General features: G+C 43.1%; 1 protein-coding gene across 1 annotated transcript in view; it reads left to right on the top strand.

Annotated features, from left to right (window-relative positions):
* The window catches only part of LOC125438158 (kinesin-like protein KIF16B), a 34,540-nt gene extending 14,424 nt beyond the window's left edge, over nt 1–20,116 (top strand). Inside the window, exon 3 of the mRNA XM_048506395.1 lies at nt 18,929–20,116. Within this exon, the coding sequence (XP_048362352.1) occupies nt 18,929–19,087 (159 nt within the window). The 3' untranslated portion in view covers nt 19,088–20,116. The remainder of the gene's footprint in view (nt 1–18,928) is intronic.
* The last annotated feature ends 245 nt before the right edge of the window (nt 20,117–20,361 follow it).

The raw sequence follows: 20,361 nt of genomic DNA, 5'->3' as shown, positions 1-20,361 counted from the left end.
GCTATGAAGGGGCATATGCTACTGTTTTGATCAGATTAAAGAGTGAAGGTATCATAAACAGTAGCATATTGAGGCCCTAGCAGTGGGTGGTGTTGAAAGAAGCCTGTGTAAAATAGTTTATGCAAAGAAGAGTCACATTTTTATTTAATCTCCGAGGGATCAACTACACGTTACGATTTCTTCCCTGTTGATTTTAAACAGCTCCCCCCACTTTTGCAAATTCAGCTTCTGGGATTGCCTTACAAACTACGGGAAGAGGGAAACTTTAACCCTTTCCTCCTCTGCCATTTTCTTGCTCAAAAAAAGCCATTTGCCAGCTTCATTTTTTCCCCATTGTTAAAATACAACAGGACTTCCTATACAGCTTTTCCCAGCAGAAGTAAAAGCGGCTGAGGCATGATTTTTCCCAGGGGGGGTAGGGAGGACAACCAAGAAGGATAAGGTTAACGTTTTTCTCTTCCTCTCCCCAGAACGCTCTCCCTTTTAATAAAATAATTGCAGAAGCTGAATTTGAAAAAGAGCAAAAGTTGTTTAAAATGTATTTGGAAGAAACCAAAGTGTATTGCTGATTCCTCCAGAATCTCCATGAGGTCTAGTTGTGTTTGACATAGGTTCATCCATGGCCCCTCCAGATGTTTATATGGACTACAATTCTACTCTCAGCCCCTGCCAGCATGGGCTGGCTGGTAGGGCCTAGGGAATTGCAGCTCTATGAACATTTGAGGGCCATAGCTTCAGTTAAACCCTGGCAAAGTAGCTCCTTAGAAACCAACAAAAATGTCAGAGTATAAGCTTTCAATAGTGTAAGATACTACACAGTGTAATCCAGATGGGTGGGAGCTCCACAGCAACTGGGGATAGCACGGAGAAGGCGGTGCCGTGCCACCTTCAATGGATCTCTGGGAAGTAACTTACACCACATGTTTTTCATGGCGCAAGTTAATGGCCTGCGCCCAGGGCATTCCTAGGCCAAAAGCCCAGTGGAAGCTGACTACTGTTGGCTCCACCCCTAGGAATGGCCTTAGTGTTGGTATTTGCAAGTGTCTGTCACAATTCAGATATGAAGGGGTTAACTGTGTGCATTCTAATTAGCTACTGAGGTCAGAGTTTTATGGCCAGTCCATTGATTAAGCTATTGGTCAGCTAACTCCGGCATTGCCTATGTGAGACTAGTCACGTAGACAGAAGTTATAAGAAGAGTTTGGATTTATATCCCCCCTTTCTCTCCTGTAGGAGACTCAAAGGGGCTTACAATCTCCTTGCCCTTCCCCCCCTCACAACAAACACCCTGTGAGGTGGGTGGGGCTGAGAGAGCTCCGAGAAGCTGTGACTACTAGCCCAAGGTGCACAGGCTAATCTGAATTCCCCAGATAAGCCTCCACAGCTCAAGCGGCAGAGCGGGGAATCAAACCCGGTTCCTCCAGATTAGAATGCACCTGCTCTCAGCCCCACCTACCTCACAGGGTGTTTGTTGTGAGGGGGGAAGGGCAAGGAGATTGTCAGCCCCTTTGAGTCTCCTGCAGGAGAGAAAGGGGGGATATAAATCCAAACTACTACTACTACTACTACTACTACTACTACTACTACTACTACTCTTCTTCTTCTTCTTCTTCTTCTTCTTCTTCTTCTTCTTCTTCTTCTTCTTCTCTTAACTACTACGCCACTGCTGCACCTGCTCTTAACCACTACGTCACTGCTGCATACTTTAGTAAAGTATGTTTCTTTGTTTGAACCACATGAGGTAAAACCTATTTGCCTTGCTAGGTAGGCATGGTGCAAAGCTATGTCACCAAGTTAGAGCTAGAATAGAAAGCTGTTCTTTATTTTTTTTTCTTCCATGTAAAACCTCCCTAATAGATAGTAAACATTTCTATAAAACCAGCAACTGTCCGTGGTCTCTTTTTTCTGCTACTCTGCTAAATATATTAAGTTACAAAAATCTAACACCTAGCCCACCCTCAGCCTTGCTGGCATCCTGCTTTATACCAACGCAGCTCTGGGGGTGGAAGCCTCTTCTGGGTCAGGCGCCACAGAGCTGTTCGGCGTCCGCCCACCTGAATAGGTGCCGCTTACGCCAGTGCGGTGGGCAACTGTTGGCGTGGGCCTGCACCACTTCCACAGCCCATTCCACCATACACCCACCCATCATCTGGATTGGGCTATTAGAAACAAGTCCCATGATACAAGGGGAGGTACAAGTCTGTCAAAGAAGCTTTGACTTACGCCCCCAAAGTCTTGCTGGTGATGCTGAACTTCAATCTAATTGTTCTACTGCAGACCAGCAACTACCCTCTAAAACTAGTCATGTGATACATAAGTTTGCGGAAACAGACTAGACAGCTGTCAGTTTTCCCATTCAGACAATAACTTACTTGATGGGTTCATGGATTTTATTGAAGACCTGAGAAAGACAGCAGAAGACCGTTCTGGCGAAAAGTCACCCAAGCAGTTGATAATATGTTGCAGCAACCCAGCCTACTATATCGCAGCGCTTACCAACCCTATATATAGGAGAGCCTACATGCTGGCTAGGTTTAATATTATGCCATCCCTGCTCCATAGAGGAAGACTCAAGGGTCTACCAAACGATAAGAGGCTTTGCCCCTGCAGTCCAGGGCAGTTGGATTCCATTGCGCACATTCTCCTCCACTGCCCACTTTACCAGAAACCAAGATCCAGCTTATTAGTACAAATCATTGACTCTATGAAAACCCTGACAGAGCTTGATAAAGTAAATATGCTCTTAAACTGCGATGACCTTGACTGTTGTCTCGCAGTGGCAAAGTTTCTGGCTGAGGCTTGCGAGCTGAACTTCTGATCCAGTGTGAAGTTTTATCTCGTAATTTCAACTGTATTTATATTGTATGTTCTGTATGCCAATAAAGGCTTATTGGAATTGAAATATGTTGCAGCAATTCCCCACCTCCACATGTGAACCAAGTCAGTTAGGAAAAGTCCAGCCTGAAGACTCGTCCCAGCCGCTGAGCTCCAAGGCCAGGGAAACAGATAAGCAGCACCTGCAAAGACTGAAGCTCTCCCCAGTAATTCCCCCTCCCAGCGATGGCATCCTGTCAACAACCAAATGACGTAGGGATGGGCAGGGGGCGGACATGCAAACAAATACTATTTCCTGTGCAGGTTTTTTAATCATCTGAAGTCAACTTCGGCATTGTGCTGACAAATAATACAGTTCGACAACTAGTATCAAAGTCTGCCTCTAAGCTATTCTGTGAGGATAGCTTGCACCACCCCTCTCTTGCATGCCACTTCTCCCTCCCTCCCCTTGCATGCCACCCCTCATCCCCTCTTTTCCCTTTTTCCTCTTCCCTTGCATGCCACCCCTCCCCCTCCCTCTGCTAGGGTGGGTGGGCCATGTCCAGATGCCGGGCCCCCTCCCTCACCTCCCTTGCAGGCCACCCCTCACCCCCTCCTCTCCCTCCTCTTCCCTTGCATGCCACTCCTCCCCCTCTCTATGCTAGGGTATATGGGCCATGTCCAGATGCTGGGCCCCCTCCCTCCCCTCCCCATGCATGCCACCCCTCACCCCCTCTTCTCCCTTCCTCCTCTTCCCTTGCATGCCATCCCTTCTAGTCTCCACCTGCTGCCTCGCCTCTGTAGAAGGGGGCACAGAGACCAGGGCTTGGGAAGAGCAGATCCTAATTGGCTCAGCAGTCTAGGAGGAGGTGACCCTTTAGGTCAGTGATAGCGAACCTTTTCGAGACTAAGTGCCCGACCGGCTTCACCCCTTTTTCAATCGTAGGATCTAGTGGATTTTGCAGGCAAAAACCGTTTCCTTGACTCATACTCCAGAACATCCAGTGGGTGTGATTTTTAAATAAGGTGAATAATCATCTTTTTAACAGACATCACCTAAGTCCCTTTATTTAGAGGTTAATTGACCACAAAAAAGAGAAAGAGAAACCCCTTTGAAAGACACTTACAAGTGAAACTTTTAGATTTTTTTTTCTGGTGGGATTTTGTGCAACTGTGCTCAATTAGAAAAATCTGTCAAAGCTACTAGTAGGTATCAGTTCATACAGAATTATTAAGAAAATTGCTTGAGATTCCAGCATTAGAACTCCGCATGAATTGCTTCAAGGCAGAGTCTTGAGTCTGAGACTGGGTTAGCATATCTTTTTATTATATATATATGTAGAGAGAGAGAGATACAGATACAGATACAGAGAGATACAAATAGTTACAGATAGAGAGAGAGATGATAGAGAGATAGAGAGATAGAGAGATACAGATAGAGAGATAGAGATAGATAGGTTGGTTGGTTGGTTGGTTGGTTGGTTGGTTGGTTGGTTGGTTGGTTGGTTGGTTGGTTGGTTGGTTGGTTGGTTGGTTGGTTGGTTGGTTGGTTGGTTGGTTGGTTGGTTGGTTGGTTGGTTGGTTGGTTGGTTAGTTGGTTGGTTGGTTGGTTGGTTGGTTGGTTGGTTGGACGGTTGGTTGGTTGGTTGGTTGGTTGGTTGGTTGGTTGGTCGGTCGGTCGGTCGGTCGGTCGGTCGGTCGGTCGGTCGGTCGGTCGGTCGGTCGATCGATCGATAGATAGATAGATAGATAGATAGATAGATAGATAGATAGATAGATAGATAGATAGATAGATAGATAGATAGATAGATAGATAGATAGATAGATAGATAGATAGATAGATAGATAGATAGATATAGTGGTACAGTTTCTCTTACATATTTGATGTGTAAAGCTGACATAGTTTTATTTACACCCTAGAATTCTCCATTTAACTTAAGAAGCTTTTCGACCATAGTGGCACAGGAGCAAAAGGCAACTAACTGGGGGAAATGCTTCTTTTTGCTGGGTTTTTTTTTTTCATGATTGGTTTCCAATTTATGCTAAATTACCTGCTTTGACTCTCAGATATCACAAATGCTTCAACTTCGCCAGTGGCCCAGTTTTTTCTAGGACTAATCTCCATTGAATGAAATGTTTTGCTCACCTGAGCAGGGCTTTCTGCAGGTGCTAACCTGTAAATGGGCAAAATCAGTCCACGCACCTTCTCTGTTGTGACTCTCCTCTGTTGTGACTCTCAGCCCAAGGAGGTCAGGAGGATTCCCACTCTCCTGGCTTTCAACAAACTACGCACAAACATAAAAGGGAGAGGGGGCAAACATAACCCTACAAAAGTAGAATGAAGTACCCAAAAGGTCAAGAAACTGTTTAAGGGGCCACTAAATATAAAACTGCTAAATATTTTAAAAAATCTATTTATTACAAGTTACCCCATATTACCCCAAATGTCCCAACTCGACCTCTGCGTTCATCAGAGGCCAACTTACTGGAGGTCCCCGGCCCCTCAATGATGCGGCTGGCCTCCACTCGAGCCAGGGCCTTTACAGCTCTGGCACCGGCCTGGTGGAACACTCTCCCTCCAGCTGTCTGGGCCCTGCGGGACCTTGGGGATTTCCGCAGGGCCTGTAAGACTGAGTTGTTCCACCGGGCCTTTGGAGAGACCAGCCGCTGAGGGTGCCCCAGCCCCCCTCCTCCTTACCCCCCATGGGCCCAATACCATCAGGACCCATATTTCATTAGGAGGGTTTCATAAGAGATCTGTGGGGCGATGTTCTAAGATGACTGTTGTTTTAAATTATATGTATGTTTTTAGCTGATGTTTTACTGTACACCGCCCTGAGCCCTCCAGGGATAGGGCGGTATACTAAATTTAATTAATAATAATAATAAAAGTTAAAATAATCTCTACTTGTAAAAGGCCCATAGTAGCCTGATGCACACAATATCACAATTACAATACATAGAAGGGTCCTGTAAAACTTTTTTGACCCCCAAAACAGACGTGTTTTGGCCAATTGGACAATTGCTCTCAGGCATTTAAACATTGTATTATTGTTTTATTTTTGACCATTTTTGACCATTTGGCCCAAACACATCTGTTTTTAAAGGTCAAAAAATGTACTGTAATTGTGGTATTGTTTGCCTAAGATTATGGACCTTTAACAAATGGAAATGATTTTAAGTTGTAATGAATGTGTCTTTGATATTTAGCAGTTTTATATTTAGTGACCCCGTAAAATATTCCTTGGCCTTTCAGGGGCTTCTTATTTCAACAGACTACACAAAACTGCATTATCCAAGAGGACTTTTCTGCACAGGGGTTGCACTGAACAAAGTGATTCATAAAGTTACTTGGATAAGTGATATGGAGCTGTGGTCTAGACCACTTGCTTTAAATAAGATCCTGCTGCGTAATTTTGTGTCGCTAAATGTGTCGTTTTAATACGTACACTTTGCTGCAGCTCTTTTTTTAGATTTCTGGATGGTCTCATGATTCAAATATTGTAGTATGGGGGTGCTGTGTGGTTTCCGTGCTGTATGGCCGTGTTCTAGCAGCATTCTCTCCTGACGTTTCGCCTGCATCTGTGGCCGTGTTCTAGCAGCATTCTCTCCTGACTTCTCGCCTGCATCTGTGGCTGGGATCTTCAGAGGATCTGAAGATCCTCTGAAGATCCTCTGAAGATGCCAGCCACAGATGCAGGCGAAACGTCAGGAGAGAATGCTGCTAGAACACGGCCATACAGCCCGGAAACCACACAGCACCCCAGTGATTCCGGCCGTGAAAGCCTTCGACAATATATTGTAGCACGGTTTATTTAATGTCTCATCCTCTCAATTGTATTGACTCGCTCTGTAGAATCCACATTAAGTCTTAGCAGATGCGTAGCTGCCAAGGAGCGGGATGGGGCATCTTGCCCTGGGCGCGTGCCGGTGCTCAGGGCGGGACAGGGGTGTTTTAATTGAATTACCACTGAGCAGCATCAATCAGATTAACTGTCCAAGCTGGCCAAGTTCAACCTGCAATGATTAGAGCGCAGGGGAGCAGGGCACACACGTGCCCCAGGCGCAGTTTCGTCTCGCTACGGCTCTGAGTCTCAGTGAGAAAGGTGGAGAATGTAAATAAATAAATAAATACCGTATATACTCGTGTATAAGTCGAGTTTTTCAGCACATTTTTGTGCTGAGAAAGCCCCCCTCGACTTATACTCAAGTCAGGTGTATTTTAAAAAATATTTTAGGGTTTTTACTTTGTCAGCCACCAGGGGGCGCAGTTTTTAAGCTAGCAGCACCAAAATTTCAGGGTATCATCAAGTGACACTCCAGCCAATTTTGGTAAGTTTGGTTTAGTGGGTCCAAAGTTATGGACCCCCAAAGGGGGTGCCCCCATCCCCCATTGTTTCCAATAGGAGCTAATAGTAGATGGGGCTACATTTTGAGGGTCCATAACTTTGGACCCCTTGAACCAAACTTCACTAAACCTGGGTAGTATCATCAGAATAATCTCTTGCTGATACCAGCCAGGTTTGGTGATGTTTGGTTCAGGGGGTCCAAAGTTATGGATTCCCAAAGTGGGTGCTCCCATCCTCCATTGTTTCCAATGGAAGCTAATAGTAGATGCGGCTACCCTTTTGAGGGTCCATAACTTTGGACCCCCTGAACCAAACTTCACCAAACCTGGCTGGTATCATCAGGAGGGTCTCCTAAAGATAATCTGAAATGTTGGTACTGCTAACATAAACATTCCTCCCCTTACAAGTTGTGTGAATGTTCCTTCTAAAATGACACCTGCCATGTGCAATTTTAAAAATATATACACTAAAAATAATGAACTATTCTTTCAAAAAGCAGGGTAGTTTTGAATCACAGTGAACAGGCATGTTCATTCCAGTTTCTATTGTAAGATCCATTGTTTAAAACCCTTCTTTACAAAAAAACTAAGGTTTTTGTACTTTTAAAGTTATTGTTGGTACCATATTGATCTTGTTGACCCTCTTTTCCACTTACAAAGCTAGTTTACTGTTTCTCTTTGAAATAAATATTCAAAAACATTTAATCTACTGATGCCTCGATTAATGTAATTTATTGGTATCTATTTTTATTTTTGAAATTTACCAGTAGCTGCTGCATTTCCCATCCTCGACTTATATGCAAATCAATAAGTTCACATGGGCAATGAAAAGCACCCAAATTGAACAGGTTAAGTGCTATAAATACCTTGGCCTCTTATTCTCCTTTAACCTTTCATGGGCAACCCAAAGGAAGGCCGTTCTCCTAGCTACATCTAACAGTTTGTCAGCATTACTACGTTTCTTTTATAGCAGTGGCCACTCCTTTATCCCTCCTGCCCTCAAATGCCAAAGTTGCCTCAAGATTGCTTTACAGAGTTCCAATCTGGATTCAAGCTATTAACCACTCCTTGAATTCTCTTCAATCCAATTTTTTTCACAAGATAACTGGACTCCCAAATTGCGTGCCCTATGCAGCTCTTTGTCTGGAGTTAGGTCAAAACTGCTTGGAATCAGCCGCTTGGCTGAGGACTTTTAGATTCTGGCTGCGAATTCACTTTCTCTCAGACTGTAATTCCCTGGTCCACCGTCTGCTCTCTGACACCCATTCCAACCCCTGGTTTTCCAGTGGAGAAAAAATGGCCTCTATTGGACTGTCAGTGGATTCACTTTGCCCTTTGTCCTATTCAGAATCTTATAGGAAATTAAAAGGTCAACTATTGGATAGAGAGTTCTCTACCCTAATCACCACAGCCAAGAAAACGTGCTCCCCCTGTATTTTTCTCTCCCATTTGAATGGGGCCACTTGGCTACCTGTATTGCTTAATAAACCCTGTTCAAAGGAGAGCCATAATGCTCGCCAGGTTTAATGTTATGCCTTCTGCCTTGTTACATGGCAGATTTAATAAGCAAGAAAAGGCTAAAAGATTGTGCCCATGTAACAATGGCTCAGTTGAACCTCTGGCCCACCAATTACTACACTGTCTCAGATTCAAGGAAATCAGATCCAAGTATATAAATCTTACTCCTTTACGTTTACCCCATCTCCCCGATTTAATTAGATTACATTACTTGTTGGACAACCCTGATCCTTCTCTCTGTATGATAGTGGCAGACTTTCTCCTGGAAATTACTAAACGCCAGTAGATTTCCTTCGACCTGTATTGTATATGCTTTTTAATCTGTTTTAATCTGTTTTTAATTACTGTTGTACTGTTGCCTATGCCAATAAAGGCTTGCTTCTTTAAAAAAAAGAATCAATAAGTTTTCCCAGTTTTTTGTGGTAAAATTAGGTGCCTCGACTTATATGTGGGTCGACTTATACATGAGTATATACGGTAATAGGACTTACTTCCAAATAGGCTTCCTTCCCATGTCAGCTGGGTGGCTGCACAGGTCGCATGTATAGCTTTCAGAGAGACTCTCTGAGTATCCCAGCCCGAGCACATCCATAAAGGGAGTTCACAGACAAGGACAGGAGACGCACTCCGGCCCTGTCCTTTTCGGGAGCCGGCTTAATCAATCATCCCTCTGGTTTTTGATTTCACCCAAGGAAGTGAAGGGTGATGCTTGTCGAGAAGTTGGGCTCGCTGCTAGCGAAGGCTGCTTCCAACAAATGACACGCTGTCACGGCTGACCCAGAGATGCGTCGTAAATTCAATCCCTTCGCCGTTGTCTGTGATCGGATTTTGACAGGACTCATTTTAGCTAGTGCTCAGGAGGAAAAAAAACAACAAGATTGATCTCCTTCGCTCGGCCAGACCTGTTCTGATTTTTTTTTTAAGCATGGCCTCATATGTCCAAAAATAAAGCAGATTCCTCGACACAGTAAATCACCTTTGTTTTTCTGCTGACAGTCTAATCTGAGTTTTTCCTTGATGACAAAGAACATCAGTTTTAATGTGCAGGCATTATCAGGAATATTAAGTCCTATATATTCTACATTAGTTTCATTTATTAAAGTGCAGTTGGAAGGATTATCGCAGATGATCATTGCAGGTTGTACTTGGCCAGCTTGGACGGTTAATTTGATTGATGCTGCTCCGTGGTTAATTCAATATAATGCGCTCGTGCCAACGAGACTGCATTGGGAATGTCTGTAGCATAAATTGGATGGATTTCACAATCTGTGCATTGAGCAACAAGTAAAAAGCATTATTAAATTTTGACTCCAGGACAGTGAACTCGCATCTGTATAGTTACAAAAGATGCCGTCTTTGTCCTGCAACAGACACCTTGGCTCATTCCGCACATGCAGAATAATGCACTTTCAAACTGCTTTCAGTGCTCTTTGAAGCTGTGCGGAATGGCAAAATCCACTTGCAAACAGTTGTGAAAGTGGTTTGAAAACGCATTATTTTGCGTGTGCGGAAGGGGCCCTTGTGAGGTAGGTGGGACTCAGAGAGTTCTGAAGAACTGTGACTAGCCCTGGAATGTAGAAGTGGGAAAACAAATCTGGGGAGGCAAATCCGGTTCACCAGATAAGAATCCACCACTTATGTGGAGGAGTAGGGGAAATCAAACCCGGTTGTCCAGAATAGAATCCATGCTGGCTCTCAAGGAGCAACAGATTTAGTCACAAAAAGAAAAAAAACTACTGTTAAACTCCACTGAGAACAAGAAATGATCCTTCCGTTTGGTTCAGAAATGCCCTAGCCAACAGGGAAATATCTATAAGCATATCAAAAACAGGAAATGAGAACTGAACTTAATGTCTGTTGTGAGTAGCAGTGGCATAGTGGTTAAGAGCAGATGCATTCTAATCTGGAGAAACCGGGTTTGATTCCCCGCTCTGCTGCTTGAGCTGTGGAGGCTTATCTGGTGAACCAGGTTAGCTTTTGTACTCCAACACACGCAGCTGGGTGACCTTGGGATAGTCACAGTTCTTCAGAGCTCTATCAGACCCACCCTCCTCACAGGGTGTTTGTTGTGAGGAGGGAAGGGCAAGGAGATTGTCAGCCCCTTTGAGTCTCCTACAGGAGAGAAAGGGGGAGATATAAATCCAAACTCTTCTTCTTGTGGGGAGAGGAAGAGAAGGACTTTGTAAGTCATTTTGAGACTGCATACAGTTGAGAAAAGTGGGATACGAATCCAAACTCCTCTTCTTCTTTTGAACCTTCTTGGTTGTAGTGTCTTAACTTTAAAACACTGCAGGTATTTAACTTTTTTTAAAAATTAAATTGTTAGATACTGCCATTGACTTCCAAGGCTGTCATCATTTCTAACAGATTATGCGAACAGTGACAGTGAACTGTGTTTTCTATTAATATATCACCTCCAGAAGAGCAATTAGGACACCTCTTGAATTGCAAGGAAAAAAAATGCTATTCAATTTTAATAATTTTTAATAACTTTAAATTAAACTAAGATTTATGTCACAGAGCCTTTAAAAAAATCCATGTGAGGCCCCTATTGTGTGAGATCATGCAGAAAACATTAGAATGACATCTCTCCGCTGATATATTTCACATCACACAATTGCTAGGCCAGCGACAGAGAGCAAGGCTATTAAAATAATCACTGTAATAAGTTTTTAACTAGCTGCAGTTTCACTCTTGACCTAATTAAAGCTTGGCAAAAGTTGCTCAGTAAAGAAACAGCTCAGAATTATTGCAGGTTTTCTGTTGTTTCTCACCTTCCTCTAAGGCACAGGTGTCAAACTCGCGGCCCTCCAGATGTTATGGACTACAGTTCCCATCACCCCCTGCCAGCATCATGCTCACAGGGGGATGATGGGAACTGTAGTCCATAACATCTGGAGGGCCGCGAGTTTGACACCTATGCTCTAAGGGATTTAAGTATCTGCAGATGGGCCCTACTTGACTGTTTGAGTATAAGATAACTAAATCGATCCATATAGTGTTAGCAGGCCTCAGCTCACTTTCAAAGCCTTTCCTGTAGGCTGGCTAACACTTTATGCATCGATTTAGTTATCTTATATTCAAATAATCAAGTAGGAGCCCATCTGCGGATACTTAAATCTCTGGATTGGGGGTACACTGATAAAAAAACAAATAATTCTTCAAATTTGTGGGACCCCATGGGTTTGCAGAAAAATCTGAAAGTAGTAAACTATTACACTGGGGGCAGGCTTAAATCCCCCCCAAAAAAGAGTGACCTTATGTTCTTTTTCACCGACCCTTCTATCACCATGTATTTCTATTGTATTGTATTGTCCTCAGTCACTGTGATGTTTAGTGTATTATGTGCCAACACTATGTCCATTCTGATTCAAAAGTCCCACGAGATCTTGACCTTCTCATTTTCCATGACTTTCTCTGGACAGCGTTCCCATCTGTTTTCAGCTGGTCCTGATGTTTCAATTCTAGCATAAATTCCAGTGGATCATCTTGACCGCTGAATTGTGTTTCTATTTGTACTCAGTCTGGGAGATCTTTTTGCAGCAGCTGTGTAGTTTTGCCAGCTTCCTTTGCACAATCTGCACGTTGGATCCTCTGAGGATTTTTTTAAATTCTGGCCTCAGCCGTATCTGTCCTAATCGCCTGCTCTTGAGCAGCTAAAATCAGCGATTCGGTTTCCTTTTTCGGAGTTCCAGTTGTTAATCACAGCCAGGTCTTTTCATTATCCATCTTGTCCTTGATCTTTTCCAGAAATAATAATAATAAAATAATAATTGGGGTGCTATGTGGTTTCCGGGCTGTATGGCCGTGTTCTAGCAGCATTCTCTCCTGACGTTTCGCCTGCATCTGTGGTTGGCATCTTCAGAGGATCTAATAGTAGGAAAGCAAGTGGAGTATATATACCTGTTGGAGTGTCCAGGGTGGGGGGGAAAGAACCATTGTCTGTTAACAAGGGTGCAATTAGCAAGCTAGATTTACATGTGCTGAGTGGTATCCACCCATTAGCATGTGAGTAACAATGAAGATAGCAAGGTAGAAGTGGCCTATCCTTTGTTCCCTTTGATTGTATTGCTGCCTATTGTCATCCTGTGGTTGGGTGGAGCTGATTAGTCACTGTCTTGACTCTAGTGTTTTTCAACACTGGTAGCCAAGTTTTGTTCGTTTTCATGGTTTCTTCCTTTCTGTTGAAATTGCCCATGTGCTTGTGGATTTCAGTGGCTTCTCTGTGTAGTCTGACGTAGTGGTTGTCAGAGTGGTCCAGAATTTCTGTGTTTGCAAATAATATTCTGTGTCCAGGTTGGTTTAACAATATGTTCTGCTATTGCTGATTTTTCTGGCTGAATTTCCTACTATCAGATCCTCTGAAGATGCCAGCCACAGATGCAGGCGAAATGTCAGGAGAGAATGCTGCTAGAACACGGCCATACAGCCCGGAAACCACACAGCACCCCAGTGATTCCGGCCATGAAAGCCTTCAACAATACAATACAATATTATTATTATTATTATTATTATTATTATTATTATTATTATTATTATTATTATTATTATTATTATTATTATTATTATTATTATTGTAGATTTCACAGCTGCCAGATCTTTAGCTGGTTGTTGGCCTTCATTACAATTCGAGCCTCACCCAGAGGCCTAGGAAGTTGTAATGTATCGGCGTAGTATTCGTGCGGATCCCAGCAGGGCTGCCTTCTGAATTTGACAGATGTTAATTTTGTCAATTCGAAGATGTTTCAAGTGCTGCCTTTATTATTGTTGTTGTTGTTGTTGTTGTTGTAGATTTCACAGCTGCCAGATCTTTAGCTGGTTGTTGGCCTTCATTACAATTCGAGCCTTACCCAGAGGCCTAGGAAGTTGTAATGTATCGGCGTAGAATTTGTGCGGATCCCAGCAGGTCTGCCTTCTGAATTTGACAGATGTTAATTTTGTCAATTCGAAGATGTTTTAAGTGCTACCCTAGTGTTTTGGGGATGGCGCCCAGCATGCCGATTACCACTGGGACAAACTCAGCTGGTTTGTGCCATAGACGCTGAAGCTCGATTTTCAAATCGCGGTATTATTATTATTATTATTATTATTATTATTATTATTATCATCATCATCATCATCATCATCATCATCATTATCATCATCATTATCATTATCATTATCATTATTTAGATTTCTTCCCCACCCTTTATGACAGGATGCAGAGAAACAAAAATCCTGAGGCTCAAGATCTAGTTCACTGGTGAAATCCTATTTATGAGCTTATCTGTTCAAACACTCTTTTTAAAAAAAGAAAAAGAAAATGCATATGCTGCCTTAAGGCAAGCTGACAAAGTTAAAAAGAAAATAATAAAATTGTAAAAAAAAAAACACCCCACCATAAAATTATCTGTATTAAAACCAGCCAGGGGCCCACCAAGGACATGAAAACAGTGTTTCCCAGCCTAAAATGATACGCATAAAACAGCCTTAGGATGGGAGTAGACAATAAAGCAGGTAAAAAAAGATGGAACCTTTTAAAGCTCGGATGAAAAGAAACGGTTTGTTCTGCTGCCTAAAAGATAGTAAGGTGGGTGTTAGGAAAGAGGAAAGGCTGTGTCCCGTCACCGAAAAGGCCCTCTCAATAGTCACCATCCACTTTTCCTCTGCTTAGAGGACAGGATTTGGGAAGAAAATTTTAATGGGAAGGGTGACCGGGATCTCAGAAATCTTCATGCGTTAGAGGCGACGCCTTGCAATCGGGAGAAACTAAAAGGTATTTTGTATGAAAAATCAAAAAATCTAGCATGCGGCTCAGCAATTAAGCTCAATCTCCTATGCAGCGCATATGCAAAGATGCCCGCGCACCTTTCCCCATCAGTCCATGAGGCCTCTAAAATGCCATTGGTGAGAACAGTGGCGTAGGAGGTTAAGAGCTTGTGTATCTAATCTGAAGGAACCGGGTTTGATTCCCAGCTCTGCCGTCTGAGCTGTGGAGGCTTATCTGGGGAATTCAGATTAGCTTGTGCACTCCAACACATGCCAGCTGGGTGACCTTAGGCTAGTCACAGTTCTTCGGAGCTCTCTGAGCCCCACCCACCTCACAGGGGGTTTGTTGGGGGGAAAGGGTATTGTAAGCCACTTTGAGTCTCCTTACAGGAGAGAAAGGGAGGGATATAAATCCAACTCTTCTACTTCTTCTTGCATGTCCAGAGTATTGCCAGTCACCACTTGAGAGTCAGGAAGGAATTTTATTGCAGGCCAGATTGGCCAGGGACCCTCACAGGTGTTGTTTGTTTTGTTCTGTTTCATTCCTATTTTCTGGGCATGGAGGAGGGGTCACTGGAGATACGGGGGGAGGTAATTGTGAATTTCCTGTGTTGTACAAAGGGTTGGAATGGAGATTCCTGGAGATTCCTTCCAGCTCTGTCTCTATGATTTCCCCCCTCTGACTATCTCCAGTCCTCTGGGCCAGGTCTTTGAGTGGGATTTATCCCCTCCTCTTTTTCTTTCTCATTTTTCTACAAACCTAGAACATTCCCCAGGTCTTCAGAAGAACACCGCCTTGCCCCGCCCCGCCCCCATCTGAATCTGGCCCCATTCTCTGGGTTTATCAATCTACAAGGTGCGACAAAGCTATAATGGAGCTAGCACAACCCATTCTCTAAGCTTCTCCAAAATGCTTTTCAGTGTACTGAGCACACAGCCAGCAGTGAATTTCTTGACTTTCCTGGATGTTTATGTGACAAGGAACTGCTCTGAAGTTCAGCCTTTTCCAAGATATATGACTGTTTTGGCTTTGCCGGCGCCTTCTGCATTCACAAACCGGATTCATCATTGTGCATGTGTGTGTCAGAGCACACTTTGTGAACTAATTATGACGAATGCTGATACCACATCTGTCCCCTGATTTAAATTGCCTCCTTTCCTGCTGGCATTCATCTGAAAGGAATTTCTTCATGCAACTTATTTTGGAAAGTTAGCGCGAATGTTAATTTTACGTGAATAAAAATGCATCATGCTTGCCAAGAAAATAGCTGGAGTATCAACTCTCATTTTTTTGTTTTGTTTTTAAAAAATCAGCATTAGCATGATTAATTCCTGAGAACTTTAACACTAATGAAGCAAGCCAGCTATGGCTTATGTGAAATATGTACTGTATTGGAGGAATGCTTTTCCCAAGTAAATCAGATGCTGTCTCTAAAGGTTGCATTTTTCAAAGGGTATTGTACTAAATATAGATTATCTGCCCGCCCCCCTCCCCCCCCCCCCACCCGATCCATGATTACAGCGTGCAGTGTCATGGGAGATAACCAGGCAAGTTGACATTCTCCAGTTGTAACAGAGCGAGTTTTCATCCTTTACGATTTCCCTTACAGCTGCTTACGTTCCAGCTTTTGATTTACCAGTCATCCCCGGTGCGTGCGTTCTGGTGCCTTGTCCCATTTGGATCTTTTCATATGCTTTCGTCCAGACTTCATTTGGATGTTGCAATATTTTTGCCAAGAGTTTGATGCAAGGGAGCTGACATTTTGCATAAAATGTTCTTCTTTGCAGTGGCATTTCCATGTCTTTATGCAGTTGATTTGGATCAGAATTTCGCAAACATTTGGTAACTGTCACCTGTTTGGGAAAGTTGACTTTCCCTGGCATATTAGCGTGTAGGCTGTTTCCCCTCAATTAGCTTATATAGTAGAAGAAGAAGAGGAGGAGGAGGAGGAGGGGGAGGAGGAGGAGGAGGAGGAGGAGTTTGGATTTATATCCCCCCTTTCTCTCCTGCAGGAGACTCAAAGGGGCTTACAATCTCCTTGCCCCTCCCCCCTCACAACAAACACCCTGTGAGGTAGGTGGGGCTGAGAGAGCTCCGAGAAGCTGTGACTAGCCCAAGGTCACCCAGCTGGCATGTGTGGGAGTGTACAGGCTAACCTGAATTCCCCAGATAAGCCTCCACAGCTCAGGCGGCAGAGCTGGGAATCAAACCCGGTTCCTCCAGATTAGATACACGAGCTCTTAACTTCATACGCCACAAAGACACCTTCCGTTCATTTTCTTGGGCTCACTGTGCAGGCCAGCCACTATAGCCGTGGTGGCGAACCTTTGGCACTCCAGATGTTATGGACTACAATTCCCATCAGCCTCTGCCAGCATGGCCAATCTATATTTACTTATACTTTAGCTTTATGTCTCATCCATTCCCTTCTACAGCAGGGTTCAGGGCAGCTAACAATAAATCAAATACATTTAAAAACAGAAACAATATCATGACAAATAGATAAACTAACATGGAAATGGAGAGTGATATGGAATTTTTTACTAATCAAGGAATTCAACCCAAGGATGGCTAGAAACAAGCTAGATTTATTAGCATGTCTGCAGTCATGGAGAGATAGCAGCTGGGTACCATCTCTGGGGTCTGTGTCGCAGCACAGATCAATTTAAGGCAGTGGTGGCGAACCTTTGGCACTCCAGATGTTATGGACTACAATTCCCATCAGCCCCTACCAGCATGGCCAATTGACCGTGCTGGCAGGGGCTGATGGGAATTGTAGTCCATAACATCTGAAGTGCCAAAGGTTCGCCACCACGGATTTAAGGCATCCTTGATCTGTCTTTCTGACCAGTCCCCAGCCACGAAGGCTCACGATCGCTAATCATCTTTTGACCTATACCTTTGTTTTTTAATATGATTTTTCCGTGAGTATTAATTAGCTAAGCTGGTACAGCAGGAATTAGTCAAGATTTTAGCAGTTTTTATATGTGGTGCGGTTCTGTGTCAATATCCCATGTTTATGATTACTAACGGCCTAGTTCCCCTTTTTCTTATCTGTCTTAATTTCCGTAGTTGTAAACAACAGTGACCTTCCCACTCAAGAAATGCATTTTTCCATATCAAGAGGAAACCCAGAACGATTTGACAAAACATGGTGTTTACTCGTAAAGCATATGAACAAATAGGATAGACCTTTTCATGACACGATACACATAGAATTTATTTCAGTGGATATAACATTAACGTTACAAAGATGAAAATACATGCTTATTGGTTAATTGGTAGTTTTGTTATTCTGCTATTAAACATAAGTATAATTGTAATAACTAGATATAGTTTATTAATGTTATGATTAATTGATTGAATCTTACATTTAAAATTGTAAGACAAAGAATATAAGATTGCTGTTATTGCTCTTTATATAAATTGTTAAGTTTCTTGTTATTTTAATTATAAAGTTTGAAAATCAATAATTAAAAAATTGCCAATAAAAACCCCCAGAAACAATCAAAATAGATCGCAATCCACAAAATATAAATAACCAGAGGGCACCCTAAGTTCCCAGCAGAGCCGCCTAGCTCCCCCTTCCCTAGACTTTGCACATATACCTATTAGATGGTCTCTAGAAGCCTAAAGAGGCAGTGTGGTGTAATGATTAGAGCGTTGGACTTGGATCGGGGAGGTTCAGAATCAAATCTCCCTTCTGCTGTGGAAAACTGACTGAGTGACCTTGGGCCAGTCACACACTTTCAACCGAATTTACCTCATGGAGTGGTTGTTAGGATAAAATGGAGAAGAGTAAGGTAAAGTAAGCCCCAGGGAGGGGGGTGGAGAGAAAAGTGGGCAAGCAAGAATCATGTTTGTTGAAGGCTTTTTCTCCTGACGTTTCGCCTGCATCTGTGGCTGGCATCTTCGATGTTTGTTTGTTTGTTTGTTTATTGAACTTATAGGCCGCCTCATCCCTGAAGGGCTCGAGGCGGCTCACAGTACGGCTGTTCTACCGAACAGCAAATCAACAGCATAAAAACATTAAACCCTTTAAAACCTATGCAGCAATTACAAACAACAGAGAACTATAAATTAAAACAACCAAAGTTTTTATAAAACAGAAGTTGTTTAAAACAGGTGCCTGATCTAAGGCCAAAAGAAAGGGAGGGAGTAGGCAGGGCCCGCGATGGAATCAGTAGATCAGGCCCAACCGTAATAGAAAAGATGGAAACAGGCAGCCTCAATTTCATTGGGGGGCAGTAGGGCCACGGCCGGCCCCTCCAAAAGCCTGGTGGAATAGCTCTGTCTTGCAGGCCCTGCCGAACTCACCAAGGTCCCACAGGGCCCGGACAGCTGGAGGTTGTTAAGAATCATGTTGTTTCCTTTGTCAAAACACAAGGTTACCCTGTCTTGCCAGCTACTTTGGAAATCTCCCATTCTTGCAAAAAAAAATTTCTTTAAATCTGTTTCAGTCGGTAATGGTTACAATCCTGATCTTGTTTCCTCCCCAGAAATACCTCAGAAGCTTCTTTAACGCGATGCTCAACTCAGAGTCGTCCCCGCTGTATGTAAACCAAGAGGGCCTGACCCTGTCGAAGCATACAGTCTGTGAATTTTCGTCGTTCTTCAAGAGAGGCGTGTTCGACTACAGCAGCCATGGCACCAGTTAACCGGCCAAGAACAACCGCTGTGCCTCGTCTTCCGTTCCACTCCTTGATGTCTGCACAAAGAACCTAACATTTATATATGTGGTATTGTTTTTCATTCTAGGAAAATCCTACCAGAAAAACTGGCCGTTGGTAGCAGATACGTAGGGCTGCTAAATACAAACTTTTAAAGAGTTCTTCTGGTCAGCCCTTAGTTTATTGCCTGCCAATGGGATGTGGAAACAGCTGATTCCTACAAGTTCGTTTGAGAAAAAGGACAAAATTCTCATGCTGCATTTGGAGCGGCTCACAAGCCGAAGTTCTTCCTTACATATGTTCTTGGGCAGTTTGTTACCGCCTTCCTTGACAATTCCCGAGTTACTTTGATTGCCCGTACTTTGATTGCTTTCAGAGGAGCCCGTGCTTAAGCAGGTTCCCTGTTTCCTTTCATTCCTTTTTCTTCTAATTTTGTCGTCTCGGATTCCTTCCCTGTTGATGTGTTTCCCTCCTGAGAACCTCCGCACTTCAGCTGTTTGATGATGCTGCCTTTGTCTTCCACGTATTCCTTTAAATTTGAGCGTTTACAAAATATATGCTGCGGAGGACTGGAAGTCTCTCAGGTTTTCTGCCCTTGATTACACAGATGTAGAACCACTTGTCATCTATTTAAAAGAAATTGAAGCAATAACTGTTCAGATAAAAAATGAGGCCAACTTCTGTGTTTTTTTTCATGTTTTGAGTTATACACAGATTGCAACTGTATATTATGTACTATACAATGCTGATGGCTAGGCTTAATAAATGTGAAACGGACTCTGATTTCTTCTCTTCTTTCATTATGGCTTTTCCTTAAAAGCGTAACCCTTGTCTCATCGTTCTCAGTTGCAAGAAAAATACTGTTTTGAAACTTACTCAGGGCTTATCTAGAATTGCACACGCAGAAGAGGGCTTCAGTACCCGTTTTGTGAAAATGCGGACTGGGAAAAAAAAACATTGTGACCTACAGTGAACGCATGTATATGTTCTGTACATAATAAAAACCTGAAAATTTAAGCTCAGTGAATGTGACGTACAATAAAATACATCTGTGAGCTCACTTCCTTAGCATGCGCGGGTATGATAAAGTGTGTTTGATCAAGAATACATGGTGTCGGAGGAATATAAGATATAAATAATAGAGAGGTCTAATGTATCTATAGCATACGATAACAATGGTTTGGGTGGCTCTGTTCCTGAGCAGCTGGAAGTGGAAGTGAGTGGAATTGAAAAAAAAATACTGTAGTAAAACCTTAATAATA

The sequence above is a fragment of the Sphaerodactylus townsendi genome, linkage group LG01 (genome assembly GCF_021028975.2).
Source record: "Sphaerodactylus townsendi isolate TG3544 linkage group LG01, MPM_Stown_v2.3, whole genome shotgun sequence".
In the NCBI taxonomy this organism is placed as follows: domain Eukaryota; kingdom Metazoa; phylum Chordata; class Lepidosauria; order Squamata; family Sphaerodactylidae; genus Sphaerodactylus; species Sphaerodactylus townsendi.
The sequence above is the reverse complement of the archived record's forward strand: the minus strand, read 5'-3'. Positions and strand labels throughout refer to the sequence as shown.